At 45.3% G+C, this 21,519-nt stretch overlaps 1 protein-coding gene across 1 annotated transcript in view; it reads right to left on the reverse strand.

Moving 5' to 3' along the window:
• Positions 1-21,519, reverse strand: part of LOC138257190 (probable E3 ubiquitin-protein ligase HERC1) — an 805,868-nt gene that overhangs the window by 361,784 nt on the left and 422,565 nt on the right. The window contains exons 37-38 of the mRNA XM_069205891.1: positions 14,510-14,961; positions 10,715-11,607 (exon numbers count right to left, since the gene is read on the reverse strand). Coding sequence (XP_069061992.1) covers positions 10,715-11,607; positions 14,510-14,961 — 1,345 coding nt within the window. The remainder of the gene's footprint in view (positions 1-10,714; positions 11,608-14,509; positions 14,962-21,519) is intronic.

Below are 21,519 nucleotides of genomic sequence, written 5' to 3' on the forward strand. Positions count from 1 at the left end.
GCCGGCGGAGTGGGAAGGTGCGACGGGTGCAGTGGCACCCGTCGTGTATTTCAGTGTCTGCAAGGCAGACACTGAAATACAAAGTAGGGCCCTCTTACGGGGGCCCCTGCAGTGCCCATGCCATTGGCACTGCAGGGGCCCCCAGGGGCCCCACGACACCCCATACCGCCATCCTGTTCCTGGCGGGCGAACCGCCAGGAACAGGATGGCGGTATGGGGTGTCAGAATCCCCCATGGTGGCGCAGCAAGCTGCGCCGCCATGGGGGATTCCCAGGGCAGCGGAAAACCGGCGGGAGACCGCCGGTTTTCCCTTTCTGGCTGCGGCTGAACCGCCGCGGTAAGAATACCCTGTGGAGCACCGCCAGCCTGTTGGCGGTGCTCCCTCCAACCCTGGCCCCGGCGGTCCATGACCGCCGGGGTCAGAATGACCCCCACTGTGTCCAATATTGATTATATTCAAAGTCCTAAGTATTACTATGCAAAGTACCTTTCATTTAACGTACTTACTTGCTAAATGAATCTTGTGGTTCTAGAAATACATTAACAAAAGAATATTTTACTATATAAAAACCTATTGGCCTAGAGTTAAGTCATTAAGTGCTTGTTTGTGTACAACAAATGCTTAACACTGCCCTCTGATATGCCTAACTGCTCGACCAAACTACCACAAATAGAGCATTAGTATTATCTATTATTGCCTCTGGCAAGCCTCTTGGGGAACCCCTGGACTCTGTGCACACTATATCTCATTTTGGTATAGAATGTACAGAGCCAGCTTCCTACACATGGCCTTGGGGCAGAGAGGGACAAAACTTAGGGGAGACATCTGTGGTTTAAAGGAAAACCATTTGAACCATAGTGAACTTCAAAGGCACACTTTTGTAGAACTAGGGGTACTACCTGTCAGCAAGAGAGAGTTTCATCCACAGCGATGTGGGACCGGTACTGTTGGACTGCTTTGTGCGCATGGCTAGTAGAGTTTGTTGTCACAGGAGGATAACCGTCCTAGGATGGGATCCACACACCCTTCCTGTATTATGGCTGGCCTGAGCCGGCTGCCTGATCTGTGTATTAACCTGAAGTGTGCTCTCCGAGGGCATGTTGGCCTAAACCCTGTTCTCTGCGGAGGTCTCAGGGATATCAAAGAACTCCTGCACGGGACTTGCATGTCTGCCAGTATCATCTGGAGAACGGTGTTCTCTTCTGCACCTACATTGTATGCTGGACTTCACCTGGCAGCAACGGTGGGAGCGTGGACTAAATATTGTGTCTGGAGACCGGAATTGCCTTGGGCAGAGCTTGCCAAGTACTGCCGCACTTCAGGTGGGCTACCCTTCATCGTGGGGACCGCTGTGCGCTAAAACATCTTGTGGTGTGAAGGGGATCACCAAGTGCAGGACCCCAGGTGGTCCCCTGTTGTTGAGTGCATCACATTTCTCTTGTGTGACCCTCAGCTGCATGTGCATTGCATGCTGTGCCACATTTATAGGTGGCGGCTCTCAGAGGTGGGGGTGCCACCAGAGTTGTGCTATACTTTGCCTCATATGGCACCGCTGAACTTGTGTCGAGGTGTGTGACTGGGTACTCTGGTGCAAATACAGTCATAGTGTACCAGACATGGTGCCTCAGTCCAGGGAGGTACGGAAAGGAAATTTCTTGTGTGACTGGATTGTATAGACTGACTCAAGTCATCCAGCGCTGGAAGTCGTGCCTCATTACAGTGGGGCGTGTGATTTACGCTGTCCGTGGGAGCATCCGATATTGTCTGGTGTGGTTCAAGTAATCTCGCACCAGACTAGTGCTTCTTTCGAAGGAGGTACCACATTGGGAATTATCTATGGAGTGATCATATGGTGAGGGGGCGACCCAGGTTATAAGGCCTTTCATGTTGTGCCTCATTTTGTGGAGGTACAGCACTGAGCACTTTTCACATGGGATCATAACCGCCTGGTGCAACTCAAGTCTTCGTGCATCAGACAAGGCGCCTCCTTTTACAGGTGGTGTGGACCTAATATCTCTTTGTGTGCAACCAGAATTGTCAAAGGTGACTTAAGTCAAAACACCCCGATAGCGCACCAAAGTTCCAGAAGTGCTGAAAGTGGTAACTATTTGGTAACATTGGATTACCTGGCTGGTATGGGTGCTGCAGTGGCTAGTGGGCGGCCCCAGTGACCCTCCCCCTTTGTGTTGCAGACCTCTGGGTTAACCTTCTACTGGGAGCCCAAACGTCCTTGCTAATTGTTGCCGGATTGGCTGTTGCCTTTCCTCCCCCCCCACCTTGTCCCCGTGATCCTGCAAAGTGTGCACGCAGCTTAGTACCCAGGGGAAGGTTGACTCAATCTTTGGTTCATGGTCTGGCAGGATAACTGAAGCTGCTTGGTGGGTGGAGGGCGGTTTGAGACCCAGGGTGCCTGCAGGCACAGTGGCATCCGCTAGCCAGATATCAGGGCACCGCATTAGGGTGCCGGGAGCGAGTGCATGCGAGTGTGTGTGTGTGTGTGTGTGTACGATACCTATAGCACAGCACAGGGCACAGAGTGGATGTGCGGGAGTGAGTGCAGGTGAATGCGAGGGCAGCACTGTGGTGTTGTTGGTCAAGTTTGTTTTGTTTATTGACATATCGAAACATAAAATCTCATAATCAATTAATCATAACAAGAAAAAAAAAAGTTAAAAGGGTCCCAATATAAAATGCGTCTTAAGAATAATATACATGTTCCTTTGATAACTCCCCAGGTTTGAGATCCCAACAAATTAAAAACTGCAATAATAAAAACAAAAGAGCCAAACTACACAATCCTATAAGATCAATATAAATAGAAATACTCAACAATTAGTATATGCTATGATTATTATGGTCTAAATATACACTTTAGTTAGAAACCGAATAAAAAAACATTCCTATTTAGGGCTGGACTATTAACCATGTGCAAAGCTTTCTAAATACAAGAATTCTTAATATTATAACCCACCTCAGCAATATACTTTAAAATGTCATACTTTAAAGCTGGGCTGAATGCTTTGCGCAAAATATGCAGTATAAGCTCTTTTTCTGAGCCACCCCCTCCAAGTATTATAGAGGCTCTAAACCATCACGGCCAAGGGATTCTGGTAGGAGGCGTCCCAGCCAAGTGCTTTGAGGGCTCTGTGGCGGGTGGACCAGGCAGCCGACAGATACCTTGAAACAGCACTTACTACCACTGTGGATGTATCGCTTTTACAAATTCTTTATGCATTAGCACGTTCACATAGAAGCAAGCTTTTGCAAAATTGAATAATCCATTTTTTCCTAGGAATCATCTATATGGGACCAAAAAAGAGGAAATGTTTGATTGATTACACACCTAGTTGGCTCATTTTACATTGTTATCTTCAGGGCTGTTTGTCGACCATCGAGCAGTAAAAGCATTAACTGGTAGGGTGCCATATCTAAACTGGAGGAATAGGGAACGGGCAAGGGCAGGTAAGGCCAGGTCAAAGAAATATTCAGCCAACGGCTCCTGTTTGACAGACATCAAATGACCCAACCTGCTCCTCTGAGGGATCTGATAATTTACCCTCCTCCAGTAACTTTGTTTGATAAGCGTGGCCGTGTCAGCCCGCATCGATTCAGGGTCCCCCCAAAACTGTGGGAAACCCAAATCAGTCAAAGCTGATTTCATTTCCCACAGCCATTTGATCCTATCCAAGAAACTCGAGCTCCTAAGTAAATATCTAATTCCCCCCCTAAAAGGCTCCAATTCCTCTGTCTTCCAGAGCCAGATTCAATATAAAAGTGGTTTCAGGGTTACATGATCTACAGTGTTATTTAGCCCAAGTTCTAGTCTTAAAGGTACTAGCGGGGTGCCCTTCCCAAGCATTGCTATGTACCTAAGAAAGTTATTTTCGTTAGCTTGAAATATATTCAACTGGCTTCTGAAACCCCACAGTTCTGCCCCATATAGGGCAGCTCCCCTGACCTGGGCCTTGTATATTTCCACTATGGGGTTTAATGGTGGACTTACAGCAGTTTTAGCATTGCGGCCCAGAGCCCTTCCTCTATAACATATTACATGTGCACTTTTGCTAATGTGTGCGTCCCATTTGCCAGACTCCATCAGTCTAATCCCCAAATAATCAATATCATTAACTCTTTCTAGGACTATAAAATTCATTGTTACACTAGCTCTCATCTTTTTCTTCCCCTGAGAACAAATCATAATATTTGTTTTTCCGGCATTGACCTCAAGGACAACAACAGACAAAGTTGGTCAACTAGATTTTGGAGTCCCATGGGTGATTTTGCATAGAACAGTCCTGGTATTTTCAGACCGGCCAGCCATGGTGAATCATTTACACAGTTGTTTAAATACTTAATACAGTTGTTTATGTATAAGAGAAAGAGGGTAAGGGCATGGCCAAAGCCTTGCCGCACCCCCTTCTCAATAGTAACTGGATCTGTTAGTTCACCATCCCTGCCACATTTAATTCTGGTGAAGGTCCCTTCGTGGAGTTGAACAATTAAGTCCAAGAGTCTGCTTGGAACATCCGTTTTACTCATTGTATACCAAAGCTTATATACAGGAACCAGATATAGGCTGCTCGAAGATTGATGAAGGCAACGGATAAGTTCCCTCCACTGATATCCACCATCTTCCATCTGATTGCCAGAAACCTCAACACTTGATCAATTGTACTAAATAAAGGCCTAAATCCTGCCTGCAAACTCGAGATGGCCCCACTCTCTTCAATCCTCTCCTCCAAACGATTCAAAATCTGTTTTGCAAACATTTTTTGAAGGTTACCTAGCAGGCTTATAGGCCGATAGTTGGATGGATTGCTAGGATTTCCCTTTTTATACAGGGGAAGTATTCCTGCCCCTTTCCATGTGAAAGGGAAAGATGCACCAGCAGCCACAGCATTACAAACCTTATTAACGTAAAGTGTCCAAATATCAAGGTTTGCTTTATAGAGGTCGCCCGGTATCTTATCGAGGCCGGGGGCTTTACCCTCTTTGAGGGAAGATATTGCAACCTTGGTCTCAACTAAGGAGAACTTGATTGGGGAAAAACTCTCTTTCCTCACTAAGGGGACTAGCTCATCGCTCCTAGAGTAGAGAGAGCTGAAATGTAGACCCACTCATCAGGAAGGATTGATGCCCCATTCAAGGGTTGTGATTCCTCACATCTGTTTGAAACAAATTTCCAAAACTTATTAGACCATGCTTATCCCCATCTTTGAGTCAACCCACTTCAGACAAAGTGGCACACAGACTGTTAAGAAGGGGAATCTTTGTTTTGGACAAAGAGATTAACAGGGGTTCTTAGCCTATTTCCAGCCTCTTAGTAAAAGAAGAGCCTGTATGGGGGTAAAAGGCTGCAAGTCTGCAAAGAAAAAGCCCCCTGAGCAGTGAGACGACTTTGGTACAATTTAGCAAAATCTAATTGACTATAACAGGCGAGTTAAAATTTATGACATACAATCCCCTTCACTGAACTTATTCAGCAAACCCACCCCTACCACCCTCCTCGCCATTAATATTGAGAAGGCCATTGAAAATGGGAAGTTAGCGTTGACATGTAATCTATGGATAACCTTATTTTTCAGTTCTGTGTAAGCCTCTAGACTATTTGGTTGTAGTCTGGGTACGCTGGTGATCATGGCCACATATGGGAAGGCCTCCGGGGGGGAGATGTAACACCCCAAGAGGTCTGTCACTATTTCTTGTCAACTTCTGAATTTTTTCAGCCTGACAGTGGGAAGTCGCCCCATTGGCCTAATCAGTGAATTGGTGCCATTTCCACCCGTAATATTTATAGCAATATCTCTGGAGTAACAATCCCCCAAAGCGTCCTCTTGGCATAGCGGAGCCCCATCCTGTGACCCGGACAACATAAGATCGCCCTGGGACTGGGATTGTGAAGAAGGTATTGTGGACACTGAGTCATTGGACTTAATTAATTGAACAACCTCCCCTAATTTATCTTCAGTGTTTGTTAGCGGAGCCTCTATGGGATGTAATCTCTTGGCTAATTCCTCCACTATGTGCTCCGTTACTAAGGCAGCTAAATCGGCAGAGTCCCCCTGGACCCTCTCTACCAATCCACTTATAGATCCAGTACCAGGGGGGCCAGCTGTACGGACACGTTCGTTCTTTGAAGAATTTTCACCTCCCTTTCTTTTCCCTTTGGCTGTTGGGATCGCTGATACAACAGCCAAAGTACCCAGTGGATCCAATGGAAGCTCTACCGTAGGCAAATCAGGCAAACAAGCAGCTAAAATCTCCTGGCAACCCTCCTGCTTATTTTCCTGCTGATTCACCCTCGACACTAGTTGGAGTGGCAATGGTACAGAGGATGGCAAAGGGGAGATGGCTCCAACTGCCTTTTGTAGGAAGCCATCTAGTGTATTGTTGACTTTGAAGCTGCCCTGTGTTGGTACTGTCTTTCGTTTGCCCAGCTTTACCCAAATTCCAGAAGCATAAAGAGTATAACAGTATAATGTTGGTGATTGTATACTGCAAACCCAGGTATCAAATGTAATATCACTTACTGTGAATGTGCGGGCGCTTTAAACATGTTAGTGGCGTGGCCTAGCCTTGTCTGGCTGGCTGATGACGGGTGAAGACGGGCCTGCTCTTGGCCCAGTCTGCGTCTGGCCCAAGTGTGTCTCGCACAGCAGGAGACTCTGCCACTGAAAAGTTCCCAATGGCCCGCACCCCTGCGGCTCCTGCTGCTAGGAATGTTGGAGGCTGTAGTCCTCCGGCCCCCCTCCGGTCTTAATTGCCGCCTGCTTCCAACCACACAGCGGGAGGCGCTCCCATTAAAAAGCGCCTCATGGAGCACACCGCCACAGCTCTTGCCGCTAGGAATATTGGTGGCTGAAGTCCTCCAGACCCCCCCTCTGGTCTCAAGTGCCAGCTGCTGGTCACGTTCTTCTGCCGGGGAATCCCTGAAGTTGCCATTACGATTTACTAATGCGGCCTAGGCCGCAGTGCTATGTGCAAGTGTTCCAAACCTTGTATGTACTTATTGCTGCTAACGTTGAGAACAAGGGTGCACCCTGAATTTATGTGTTACATTGAAGTTGGTAAACTTTAGGGTGAGTCTGACAACATTTGGCACATCATGAGGGTACGGGGAGGGAAAGTTGTTTTCTCATTCGTAAGTACTGTTGGTGTTACAAACAGTTAGGCCGAATATTGTGGACTCTATTGCTAAAAGTGATTTATGGCCAGATTTACAAGATACTTATGCTGCGTTGACTCTATGTGTGTCGAATAAAATTTGTGACGGTCAGCGTGATAATGGTGGGGAAGTCCTGTGCCATTGCTTTACACATTGCCTCTGTGATAAGCTTGACTGCTCTGTGCAAAGCTACCCAAGGGTGAGCGCAGGTTATACAGCGAATGTAATCACCCACCCCTAACTGGAGTGCCACGTTGTGCCTGACTAGGGCCTTACCTCAGCCAACAAGAGAGTGCTGCTTCCAACAATAGGGATTAAAATTTGTTTTTTTTAGAATAAACAATTATGATATTCAGGAAAAAAACTTCAAATGGACACTGGATTCTACTCAGGTGGAAGTAGTGAATGTATATAAATACTTAGGACTAACATTTTCTAGGAAATGTGAAATGTGAAGACAAGAGTCCTCGTACAAAGAGGATGTTCAGTAAAATTTAATCCGATATATGGGGGCTCTCACTGCCCCCAGAAAGAAAGCATAAGGTACTGAGGTTTTGTGTTTACAATCTATCCATCTTAAGCCCTGCAGCACTTAAATGTGTACTTACTCTCCTCTAAGGGACTTTGGTGCAAATCTTATGTTGTGGTATCTTATGGCCACCTCCCGCCTTGTGAGGTTCTTGAACAAGTTCTTTTTAGGTGAAGAATAAAACAAAAAATCTAAAAGATTTGTTTGGATTTAATTCTTGTTAGCGAAAGGTAATGGCTGAGACAATGCTTGGTAGGATCACCAAAAATTAAATCTATGCACAACTTGATGGGAACAATAGGAAGGTGGGCACCATTCCTAAACAACAAGTGTTTGTCATCCCTTAAAGTGTACCATAGGTTGGATATGGTTTATTTGCTGGAAAAACCTTCCATCAGGTTTACCACTCTAGTCCACAAGGATGTTTTCCCATATCTCACACAGATGCCTGATCCCAAGTTGCATATGAACAGTCTCAAAGTACGGCTTGGATGTAATCCAATTCTTTACAGACCTGAATTCTATACCATACTGCAGGGTAAAAACGGTCTCTGTCAGTGTTATTTAAATATGAAATGCTCGCTATGTCATGTTTTTATGGACTGTCCCTTCTATAAAGGTGCTCGCATTAAGTGCCTGATTATGAGTTTGGTGGACGGGATGACCTGTCAGACGAACTTCTGACGGGGAGGTTGCCACCTTACTGGCTACCTTCCCGCTGGGCCCATTATGACTTTCCTGCTGGGCTGAGGGGTGGAAACCAAGGTTTCGTCCCGTCAGCCCAGCAGGAAAGTGGTGACAGCATTGTCGCAAGCTCGTAATTAAGCCGATGGCAATGCTGCTGCCTGCAGGGGGCACCAGCACCCTCGCGAGCACTGCGAGGGTGCTGGGCAGGGGTACCCCTGCAAAGCCATTGCCAAGTGCATGGGCAGTGCAGTGACCCCCCCCTGTGCCCCCATGCACCTGTTCTCCACCAGCCTTTTCATGGTGGTGAAACTGCCATGAAAAGACTGGTGGAGAACCAGGTCGAAATCAGCAGGGTGGCACTATGTGCAGCACCGCCCTGGCTGATTGTGACCTGCACCCACCGTCAACCCGTCGGGTTCTCTGATCCTGGCAGAGATGGCGGTACCCTACGGGTCTGACCACCAGGGCCGTAACATGGCGGTCCTAACCACCACCGTTAGTCTGGCGGACAAGTGACCACCAGACTCGTAATCAGACCCTAAGTTCTTAAACCCCATTTTATTCAAATATAAGGCACAGTTTAAACTTGATGCAATAGCATTTTTGTCTAATATGTGTTACTTTGATGTGGGAGCGGGAATTGCATGTCTTCTGCTTCTTGTTAAGCACACATTTCCAGCTTTTTATTAAGAACACAAATGTAGTCTATAGTAATTGGTAATCTGTAAAATAGCATTTTGGTTGTATTTGACATCTGATGATTTTATATTGTTTTGAAGTTGTTTGTATTTATTCATCCTAAGCATGTGTTAATGGATGAATGTTCCAATAAACCTATTTTTACTACCTACCACTCTTAGTAAAACCCTCTTCTCCTCACCAAGATACTTTGTAAGCTATCTAGCATTCTGTCATCCCTCTGCACCATCGAGTGAACAATTCCCTTCCCCTAATTAAAAAAATGTCTGTTAAGCTGTCATAGTACTGTCACTATGTGACTTCTTGCTTCCATATCCCAGGCATGCTGTGAAAAATCTTCTAATGGTTTCCTCACAATACCAGACGGACAGTCACGCAAGCACTCATCACCAGCAGACTGGACTACAGTAACACTCTCTACTTCGGAATCGCTAAACAACTCATACACAGACTCCAGACCATCCAAAAAAGCACTGCAAGACCCATACTTGACCTCCCACACCATGCCTCGCCCACATCACACTACACCACAAGAAGTTTCACTGGCTCCCCATTCACAAGCACAGTCAAGTCAAACTACTCACACACACATACAAAGCACTACAGAAAACATGGCCAGAATACCTGAACAATTGCATAAACTTTCACCAACCCACCAGACACCTATGCTTTGCCTCAGTCTCACTTGCACACATTCCCTGCACCCACAAAAGCAAAACTGGAGGCCACTCATTCTCCTAAATCACACCCAAGACATGGAACAACCTCCGTTAACACATCGAAGCCTCCTTCTCACTTCTCAAAAAACAGAACTGCTTCTTCATATAGGCACCTTGGGGACCACAAACCTACACAACTACCCTCTCAGGTGGTTACTGTGGTATACAATTCAATACAACATAACATGACAAAACATATACAGACCCTTACCATCCTCTCTTAATAAAGGCATGTTTTTTTACTGCCCCCATGGTGACAAAGGTTATGACTAACTCACACAAACACTGGCACACATAAGAGACATGTGGTAGCAAGCCAGGAGAGACAGCAGGCCACCATCTAACATATGCCTGTCCCTAGAGACTTAGGGGAGGCAGTGACCATCACAGCACAGGTTCCAGAGCCTGTTACCTCACTGCTCTGAATAACGAGATTTCTAATTTAGTGTTCATGATAATTGCCCTCTGTAAGAGCCATAGATATCACTGCAAAACCAACCTCAACTCCTACCTCAGAGGTATCTTCTCTTCATCTTTCCCAGTGCCACTAGGTGTAAGCACTTTACGACATATTCGGTGATGGGGACAGTGGACGTGTAGTCACACTTGAACAAGAAATCCAAAGGAAAACATTTGGCCTTACTAATATCTATGACCTAATTTGACCAATATGTGAAAAAGTACCACAAACACTGCATGTAGAACTAAGAGTCATCTAGGCAAGTTGTGCAGGCTGGTCAAGTGACTAACTATTACAGATGTTTACCACACAAAGTAAAAAAATGCGAGATAATTACATTAAACATGACATGAAGGTTGCATAGTCGAGCTTGAAATACTCTCTTATTTTTTGTAAATCGGCTCAGTGGGATTCTAAGTACTTACAAAATATTTTTAAGGACATCACCTCTCACCTTCTGATGAGTTGATGTCTTCCTCCAGTGCCTCAAGGACTTTCTGCTGCACCATGATATGAGTTCTCTCTAGTTCTGCCAATGGCCAGATTTCCTTAATTGGGCAAGTGAGAAGAGACTTTTTCATCATGCTTCTTACGAGCTGCTCAAAGGCTTGTTGCAGGTCATTATCTTGTACGTGGCCAGGGCTCTTGTGCTGTGACGGTAATAAGAGCAGACGAGAGTACTCACTGTCATGAATGAGAACATTGAGACTTTTGGCAGCAGCCAGGGACAGCCAAGACAGCTGTAAGTCACGAAGTTCCTCGTCAAAGGTGGCATTTGGAATCCCTAACTCTGGAAGGGTCTGAGACGCATCTTTCAAAAGATGTGCAGAGCTGCGGCCTGTGTGAGCCTCAGATGTCTCTCCGAGTGGGCTTTGTTGATGTGGAGATATGGGTTCCTCCACTCCCCTGTGGTCTATGTTGGTGGGAGATTCTTCTTTTTGGGGATATGCAGATTCTCCAAGACCTGGTTCTACGAGTGCCAACATTTCTTGTTTTAGCGAAGACTTTTCTTTCACTAAACTCAGATGTGCTGATGGAGTTGAGTTTTCTGGCTCAACTTCAACTCTGGCATTGGTAGATGTTACACCCTTGCCATTTATGGAGGTTTTGACCATTTCAGGTTCATATCCAGCCTTCAGTCCTATATCAGTGTTTTCCTGTATGTCCATCGTTAACTTCAGTCTGGAGGAATCCTTCCACTGTATCCTTGTCAAATCCATCTCGGCCTCAGCATACAGGTCAGTGAGGCGCAGGAGGTCCAGGATCATGCAAGGTTTTAGTCCGTGCAGTCGAGAGATGTCCAGTCCTGGACTCTCCAAAGGATCCAAGGAGGAGAACGGCATGTCACTGAGTGAGCAAGACACCAAGAAGTATTATTAGCACTGATAGAGCTAAAATTGGAAATAATAACAGTGAATGAGGTGCGATATGAGGTGAACACCATTACAACAGGTACAGGAAAACATGGAGAAAATCCCAAACATAAGAGGTTGGCTAACAAATACGGAAGACAGGAACATGGTGTGAAGCCTCATCGACTGGAGGACAACAGGTTTGCGGAGGTGAAAGCCTCATCCCCTGTGAGCTTCTCTGTACCTTCGGTGGAGATGATAGTACCCACTGCACGTTACCAAGTGGATTCCATGCTTGAAGTGCCTTCAAAGTATTTTTACTCTACAAAAAAAACTCCCAAAGCAGAAGTCTGTTCTTCAAGAACAAATATCAATGGCCTGATGCACAGAGAGTTTTCTTTCTAAGCATGAACACTGCTGTGCAATTTCTCTACCCTGGATTAATATGCTTGCACAGTAGACCCAGGTGGCAAGGTCAAGGGATTGTCACCCCACTATAAACAGGGCTGTGTGCCATCGCTGTGATCTGATGGACCTGTTTCAGAAAGACCGTTGGGTCACAGTTTTCTGATGGATCACCAGCTGAGGCTTCACAATTGGAAACCAAACACCTACCTTGACTCTAAAAAGGGCAGAGAAAATGCTACTTTGGCAAGATGTGAGCACAGCCAGTTTATGGATTTGCTTCTGTTCCGCCAAACATTAAAAGACCCCGGGTGGCTTTGCTTTCTTTCAAACAATCACTAAGTACTGTCGGGCAGGCAGGTGGGCGCAACACAAATGTTCAGTGTCAGTTCCAGACTGTTGTAGGACACAAAACCCTAAACTGCACACAAGAAGCTGGGCTTTGTGGTGGCATATCTGAATCATGTTCCCACCTGTGATCCCCATTTGAGGCTACCTGCAGAAAGCCCTATGCCAGAGGGCTAGCATTGGCACTAAGAACAGAACAGCTTTTGATTATTCCCTAGCAGGGTTTCATCACCACTCTGCAAGGAAGGACACCACACCCAACCCAGCATCATAAATCAGAAGTCACCCCAAACTGGGTCTTAAACTCCCCATACAATGTGACACATTTATAATTTCTGAATGACAACAAACACTTCTATGAAGGTGAGGACAGCTCTGTCTTCACTCTACTGATATGTGCAGGTTTGGGCATGCCAAAGGCATGGCTATTTCCTATCAATTAAACAAAAGGATGTGCTACAGTCCCACACTTCTATCGTCCTGCATTCTGACATCTTCTCTCACACTTTCTGAACTGATCGCACACATCAGGCAGTGCGCCTAGGCCGCAAGGAAACATGCTGGTGTTGCAATGGCCCACGAGCATGAGCAGGGTAACTTAACATACAAATAGGATTGTCCCTGTATAATGGTAGAACTGTATTAACTAAGGGCATCAAACTGTACTATTCAATATAACCTAAAGTAAATATAAGTCTTGTCCTTATGAGTTTCTATCTCTACAATCCAAGTAAAGTGTTTCTTCTTGCCCTTCTATCTCCTGATTGTTTGAAGCCCTGAAACCCCCAATCTCTAAGCTTTAAATGGACCATTTCAAACACAGACATCCCTGCAAGTCAAAGCCTATAACGGAGCTATTTGACTTCAATGTGCTAGTAGTAAGTCAAGAGATTCTTGAATCTCAAGGCAATTTGTCGTGTAGATGCCCCATTTCCACTGAGTACCCTAGACCACACAGAACTGTCCTTACTAGAGGGGTTCAATTTCTAAGAGGTCATATGCAGGGAATTGTAATATGGAACTTCACATCTAGCCAGACAGACCATCTAGAGGGCATCTTACTTGGAGTCTTTAGAGATTAAAGCTCAGCTTTTAAAAGGTTGAAGTGTCCCAACACAGCCATCAACACAAGTATCTATGAAGCTTCACTGTAACTATCCTGATTTCTTCTGGGGGCCAGTCGGGATATCAATCTCCCTTCTTCTTAGAATCCGCATGAAGTCAATGCCTGTTGCCGGCTGCACATACCTTCCTAGCAGTCAGATGTCAGCCAAAGCCCACTGTGCCAGCTACAACTGGCATCTACCAATCGCACTAAGTTCATAGTCTTGACTGACATGAAGGCCAGATTTACTAAGGTTTTGCCCCATGCATACTGTATTATTGGGTGTTTTTTGGATAAATCAGTGCAAATACCCATAACCTATGACACTGATCTACTAAGCTGGCCAGGCCAGGAATTCCATAAAAAATAACACCTCCTAGAAGCAGGCGCTGACATTTCTCTGACTGGTCCACACGCTCAATGTGTGCTGCACTGCACACCACACATACAATGTGTAAAATGTTAAAGATGTTGTTGAGGCATGGGATTTTGTAAAGGAAGGGCATGCTTCTGTTACAAATCTTATGCAAGACACCACACACACTGTGGTGTGACGGTTGTGCATGGTACTCAGCTGCCTATTTGTGCAGCGGTGCAGGGGTTGAGAGGCAGCAGCCCGCTTTAATAAATACAGCACTGTGCTGCTTTGTATTTTTTTGCGCAATGCAGCACAGCAACTTTGGTTGCTTCGCTCCCTTGTGCTAAAAACCATAAATCTGCCCCATAATGTCACTTGGGAAAAAAATATGAATCCTACTGGCATCTGAAGGGATTCAGAACTCAGCAAAAAAACAGCAGTCCAATAAAGTGTCTCACAAAGAACAAACCATGAACGAAGGGGCAGCAATATCAAAAAATATTCAATGAGGTCAAAACAACTGACTGATCTGGACTTGATTGTAATGTAAAACGATCATATTTCTGGAGGAAATCCTACATCAAGAGATTAATTCACTTGTAGATCTCCCCCCGCCCACATACCATGCCTCCGGTGCAAGAATTGCCCTGGTGAAGGCCTGCAGTTGTAGGTGCCCCTTACCTTACTGCAGCTTCACTATCCTCCCACTGCACTTTCACCATCTTGCTGTCCTTCTGGAGAACTCCCAAGAGCACGGCTTTTCGGCCACTGGGCCTATGTACACAATGGCTTCCCACACGTATGCCCTTGTCTATGCCACCCATCACGGCCAGCACTGGCCACACTTGCGAGCAGAGCGATGTGAGTTGGGAAGCTGATGGTTGAGGCCCATCTGGTGTCTTGTGTTCCAGTGACTTTAAGTCCACTTTCTGTGGCTCTAGATAGAGTGGAAGTAGCTGGAGTTGGGATAGGATGTGAGAGTTTATGGCAGTTGTCCAGCTGTTGAGCTGGTGAAGTCTGCAAAGAAGGTCTGCAGTGGTTTGTGCTACAGCTGTAAAGCGAGGCGTGCAGTGAGGCTCTCCAGAGAAAAAGTCCTGCTGTAGTCGCCGCATCTTGAGGTCACTGATCATCACCTACAACATGAAAACAAAAACGGAGCATGTAGAGAAGGTTTGACTATAAGACTTCTAAAAGTCAAAAGACTATGCCTTACTCAGAGACTGAAACTTTATACCTGACAACAAAACCACCACAAGAACTATCTCATACTCAGTTACTGCCACCTTTGACTGTCCTAAGCAATAAGATCCCACAACAAACATTGAATAAACTATCCCACCCAGAGAGGCACATAACATGACAACAGGATGTTTTATATCACACACTCAGACCCCCAGCTCCATGCACTGAATAGAATGCTCCAAGCGTTGTTACCGCATGCTAAGTGCTAGATCAGCTACAGAACAATGATGTCCCACCTTTAAGCACATGTTTGATTGGATAAAAACCTGAGCTCGCCACCGATCAACAAGGTGACCACACTGCAAGTACTGGATAGGGCAAGACAGACACTGAGACACCAAATCTAAAGACTCTGGGCCATATTTATGACCCAGATTGTGTCACTCTTATGCCACACAAAGTGGTGGAAGAGCGACAAACCTTAAATCAGATTTTTTAGGCCATGCAAAGCCACTTTGCATGGCTCTGAGTGGCTTAAAAATCTGGAATAAGGCAATAAAGCATAAGTCGATGTGCTGCATTACTGTGCACTAGCTGGCATTCCATGGGCATTGTGTGGGTGTTCCCAGGCAACTCCCATAGATTTTGGCACATCCTCAGGTTTTTATATTGGAAGGCATCCCTTCCTGCACATAAACAATCCTGTATGCAAAGAGGCACTTTTGCATCATGGTGTAACGGTGCCTGCGCTGGCGATAGGCAGCCCATTGTGATCCAACGCAGAGGGAAAGGACAGGAATGTGCCACATGCCTTAAATACTGTGCATTCCTCCCCCTTCCCAGTGATGCAGTACAGCGCAGCACGATGACTTGCTGCGCTGCCCTGCGACAAATCCCAATAAATATAACCCTCTATGTACTATTCCAAAGACTGAAATATTGACACTGTGCACTGGACAGGAGCATCAAAATCCAAATAAGAGCAACCACATTATAATGAAATGGACAACTCCAGAACACTGAGAACACAAATCTAAACACTAGATGGACTGTGCAAAACACAGGGATCGCACAGTAAGTGCTAACTGGACTACCTACTCCCCCCCAACATAAGTGGCTCTCAGTGATCCAAACACTGAGAGCCAAGTGCAAGATGGAGTACCCTAAATACTGAGACCCCCTTCCCCCAGATCCCTGGGGTAATAGGAAGAGTTCTCCAAAAATGAGACCCTCCCTCTCTAAATGTTAACTGAACTCTCTGAAAAAACAGAGAAATGACCACAGGTACTAGATGGATCATCTCAAACAAGCTCCAGGAGGACTATTCCAAGCACAGAGACCTTAAATCAACACCAGCTTGACCTTTCATGACAATATGACTCCACTGTTGTGTGGGCTCTCATTCTCCTAACGAGGCTGCTGGATTTGGGTGCTATAACCTGAATTGTGGTGATCTGAGTCCAATCCCACACCATGTGACAACTGTCAGTCTAATCCATTTCTGGCCAGCTAGCAGTGCCTCGTCTCTGCCCAACAGCAGGAATGATTTGTGACAACCATGCGTATGACATGATGACTTCTCAGGGAAATCGTGGTGGATCAGATCTCATCCTTTACTCTCAGCTACAGTAGTCTTGCTCGTGCAAAGACAAACAGAGGCAGAAAATGATACAATAAGATATATTGAATCAGCTGTGTCTTGGATAAAATGGCATGAAATCCAATAATTAGAATGATGAAACATACTAGAACCAAAATGGTGACAAGAAAAGTGAAACACAGGAAAAGTCCCACCATACTGTCACTACGCACAATATAGGCAATTCCTACCTAAGCTATGTTACAGCACAGCAGAATAAGCCCTAATTCATCCTTCAGGTTCCCCCCCTGGAAGACTTCATTCCCCATACCCGAGTATGACAGTAACAAGGAAGCATGTTCTTCTAAAGAGATACCATCCCCATGTAGGCAAGGGAACTGTAGTCTCAGTAAGCAGCTGTAGCAAAGTCAATCAGCATGTGGTTGTGGTCATCTGGCTGGAATCTCCCTCTAATTTACATGGGACAGGGGAATGTTTTTATAATAAAACAGCTGATGTTCTTAGAAAATGTCCCCACATAAGGATGTGTATGTTTCTGTGAATACTGGAGACGCAGTGTACCACTTCTGCCGGCAACCCTATCTCACTGCAGCCTTTAGGAAAGCACAAAGTGAAAAGAATGTCTTGCTAAGATCACAATGCTTTCCTAGACAAAAGAGCAACTAGATAAAGAAAATAAAACATCACCACAAATGTGGACGGTTCTGAAATAATAAAAATTAACCAGGATAAAATGTACTAGGCTAAGGAGCACAAACAGCAGTCCTCATTGCTAAAATAACATGTCGAAAGACATCACTAAAATGACTATATAACACTACCGTAATCACTGGATGGATTTTTCTAAACAGTGATGTCCCAAGTCTCTGACCGAAGTATGCAACAAGCACAGCACCTGCACTGCTCAATGGACAAATTATAGCCTTGGACTCTGTACTGGGGGGACTAGAGTTACTCCCCTTCAATGCATGCTGGAAAGAGTATCTCAGAAGTTGAGCTTTCCACCACACTGCTGGATGGCGTGTCTCAGTCGCTGATCCTCTCACACCCAGTGCTGATAGGTGTAGCTCAGTGGCTGATCCTCTCACACCGAGTGGTGAAAGGTGTATATCAAAGGTTGAGCCTCTCACACTTGATGGATTATCTCAGTGGTTGAGCCTCTCACCCTCAGTGCAGGATGGAGTATCTCAGTGGCTGAGCCACTCATCATGATTGCTGCATGGGGTATATCAATCACCGAGCCTCTCTCATAACTGAACGGAGTCTCTCAAATGCTGAGTTATTCACCTTCTATGTTAGATGGAATATCTCAATAGTTGAGCCGTTCACCACCCGTAAATGATAGAATACCTTGACAGTGGAGCCACTCTCACCCAGTCCTATATAGGTGCTTCAGCCTCTCTCTTTAACAGTTAAAATGAGTATCTCAATCCCTGGGCCAATCACATTTGATATGAATGGAGTATCTTAAAGTTTGAGCCTCTCACTTTTAGCACTGAAAAGAGTATCTCAAAGGCTGAGCCACACACAGTCAATGCTGAAATAGAGTATCTCATCAATTGAGGCTCTCTTCTTCAGGAATGAAGTATCTCAAAGGCTGAGCCACTCACTTTCAAAGCTGGATTGAGTATCTCAACATTGGAGCCCTCGCCCACAGTACTGGATGGTGTAGCTAAGATTTGGGCTGCTTACCTTCAGAGAAGCAATATCTCAATTACTGAACCGTTCATCGGTGGGATGGATGAATTGTCTTAGCGGATGATCTTCAAAGTTTGAGAACTGAAAGGGGCATCTCAAATGCAGAGACACTCTCTTTTATTGCTGGATGGACTAAGTCAAATGCTGAGCCACTCAATGGTTGAGCCACTCTCTTTCAGAGCTGCAAACAATATCTTACCATGGAGCGCTTACCATCTGTGCAGATGCAGTATCTTAGTTTTGGAGCGTTTTACTTTTAGGACTGAAAAGAGCGTCTCAAAGGTAAAGGCACTCACCTTAATGCTGGCTGAAGTATCCTAAACAGTGAACCCCCTAATCCACAGTAGCAGGGTCAGTGGTGTAAGCACCACCTCAAGGGTTGAGCATCTATCCTTCAGGTGTGAATGGAATATCACAAGGCTCAATGCTGGGTCTAGTAACACAGCAGTGAAGGGAAGCCCCTCATCCCATGTAGTGACCGACCCTCTTTTGGACTGAAAGGAGTATCTCAAGGGTAGATAGGAATAAGTTGCTTACTTTCAGTAATGCTCTTTCTGGTACAAGCTCTATCTAGCCGCTGATTCCCCACCTTTTGACTATTAGACTGTTTCCAGAAATGTTTCAGAAGCACCCTGTGTGCCCTCTGGTGGAGTTGGGCGGCTCTTCACTGACGCTGTTCTGCTTCAGAAATTACATTTAGAGCCCATATCGGCATCAAGCCTGCACACTGATATCAGTTGCTTTCGAGGCTGTCTGTGCCCCCAGATGCAGAGCCTCAAGAGCATTTTGCTTGTGACCAGAGTGAAGATTTCTAGACTAGGGCTCTTTTTAATGGATAGAGTACAATTACAGAACAGGGAGCAAGGGAGTGTTGGTGAGGAATCTTCAGCCCTGCGACTAGATAGAGGCTCTTCCAGAAAGAGCATTTGCGAAGGTAAGTAAGTTCTTCTGATAGAGACTTCTAGCCACAGATTCTGAATAGATACCAAAGCAGTAGCTATGTCTATGAATGGACTCAAACCATAAAGTCCTGCAGGACCAGGTGGGCAAAATGCAATTTTTGATGCACCTGACTGTACAAGGCAATGGTGCTCTGTAAAGTATTGAGGAATGCCCACATAGCTGCCTGGCATATGTCTAAGCCAGGGACTCAGTGTACAGCAGCAGCTTCTGCGGCCCTGGTGAAATGAGCATGCAGTCCTTCCAGAGGCTGCTTCGTGTCCTCTATGATTCACAGCAGTTCTTCTGACACAAAGCAAAATGAGCATTTCTTTTGCCACTCACATGGAGCTATTTAGGGCAGCCAAGTAGGTAAGCCAATTCATTTTCCTAAACAAACAGGCACTTGTCCATATCTTTGACAGCAGATACATACACCTTGTGGAGCTTGTACTTGGTTACCTGTATATAAACACTGCAGTGCACTAATCCTATTTTGGTCTCATTTCTTTTTACCTTTTTCAATCACAGGTCAGCTTTTTGAAAGTCCAACTTAGTTTTTTCACATTCGGGGTAGGACCTCACACATGCCTTCAGATTAGGGAATTGGTCCTGAAGAATTGCACTGATCCTTGTGGACATTAAGGCAAGAAACATGTTGACCTCCCTTTTGACTACGAACATTTAGAGCCAGTAGGATCATTGTACCCATTTCTGGCCAGTGTCATTCTTAGTCATGACAAGGATTCCCATATATTAAACACGTTAGGGAAATTCCTTAGATATTTTAAACTTTCACTTACACCAATCTACTCACTTCATCATGCTACCAATATTTTTTGCTCCTCACTCTTCACATCGGCGAATAATCAAAAAAAGATCTTCGGCACAGAGCCCCCTTGTTGGACATTGCAGCGCCGGCCTAACGAGGAGCTGCCCGGTGATGAAACATGACACCCCTTGGGGTGTGTGTGAGGGCCCTTGCTCCTGAGCACTGATCTCCTGAACAGTTAGCTTAGGTTGAGCCTGACCTGTTCAAGTTTCTCTGAAAGGACCTGCATCCTACTTTTTGTAGTATCCATTTTTGTAACATTTAAAGATTTAGGACCACAGAGGTTCCACAACAAAGGCACCCAAATACTCTTGATTTAATGCCTTTCCGTGGACTGGGATCGCAGGCTAGCTTGAGCAGCTGAACAGGAAGCCCTCACAGAAGCCTTATATATTCCCCAGCAGGGGGTTGGGCAGCTGTGATGGCTAGCAGGAAGAGGTAGGTGCTGGGCATGGGGGATGCCTGTGGCAGACACACACACACCCCACATCCCCCCCAGGTGTGGACCCAACCATTCTTAGCATTGTGCGGGCTGACTGCATTGTGGCCACATTCTGCCTGGTATTTGCTTAACACAAGTGCACGGTTGAGCCAATCTGACCCTTCTTCTGCAAGGATAGAATTGTGAACAGAATCGGTCCCCAAATCTGTGGGGTTAGAAGTACATTGTCTGATCAATTCTGCAAAGACAGTCTCAACATCTGCAGGGATTGTTGGTTGAAAAAACATATCATCATTAAGGTACACATGTAAAACTATTCTTACCTATATGTACCTAGCTGGACTATATTTTCGTAGTCAATATTTTTTCCATTATATTTTTCGCACAAAAAACAAGGCTTCTTACGGACCTGTTTTGACGTCACACTCATTTCATTATCAGAGTTTGGGTCAGTCCTCACATAATGGTAAATCATACCAGACCACCAATTGCTAACCCAGACTGGAGAATCAATAACTCCATTTGATACAGTCATAAACTGTATACATTTGCAGTGCTCCAAATCAGGAAAATGAAACGATAAGGCTCAGTGCGTGTGAACAGTCACAAAAGTTATATTGAACAATAAAGTTACAGTTTGAAATAACAAAACACTTGGCTGCTTTGAGTATTACTCAAGAGACAATGGCATATATCCACTTCTGTTTTCAAAGTATGATCAGATGCAAATTTTCACCGTCCAGGCATATGTAGTTCATCAACGTTTCGAACCAACAGATTATATTTACAGCTGGGTCTTCATCAGGACAGAAAACAAAGGATGTACCCTCCAGCACGTGGAAATAGATGTCACAGTGGCAGAGGGTTGAAATAACATTGATAAATCTACTCTGTAGTGTCAAATGAAGTCAGGGGTCAATCGATCCCCATCTATGAGATGCAAGAAGTGTGACAAAGCTAATTAAAACTATGGAAGCAATCGATGGTCAAATGATCCC

Source organism: Pleurodeles waltl, chromosome 1_2 (genome assembly GCF_031143425.1).
Source record: "Pleurodeles waltl isolate 20211129_DDA chromosome 1_2, aPleWal1.hap1.20221129, whole genome shotgun sequence".
In the NCBI taxonomy this organism is placed as follows: Eukaryota; Metazoa; Chordata; class Amphibia; order Caudata; family Salamandridae; genus Pleurodeles; species Pleurodeles waltl.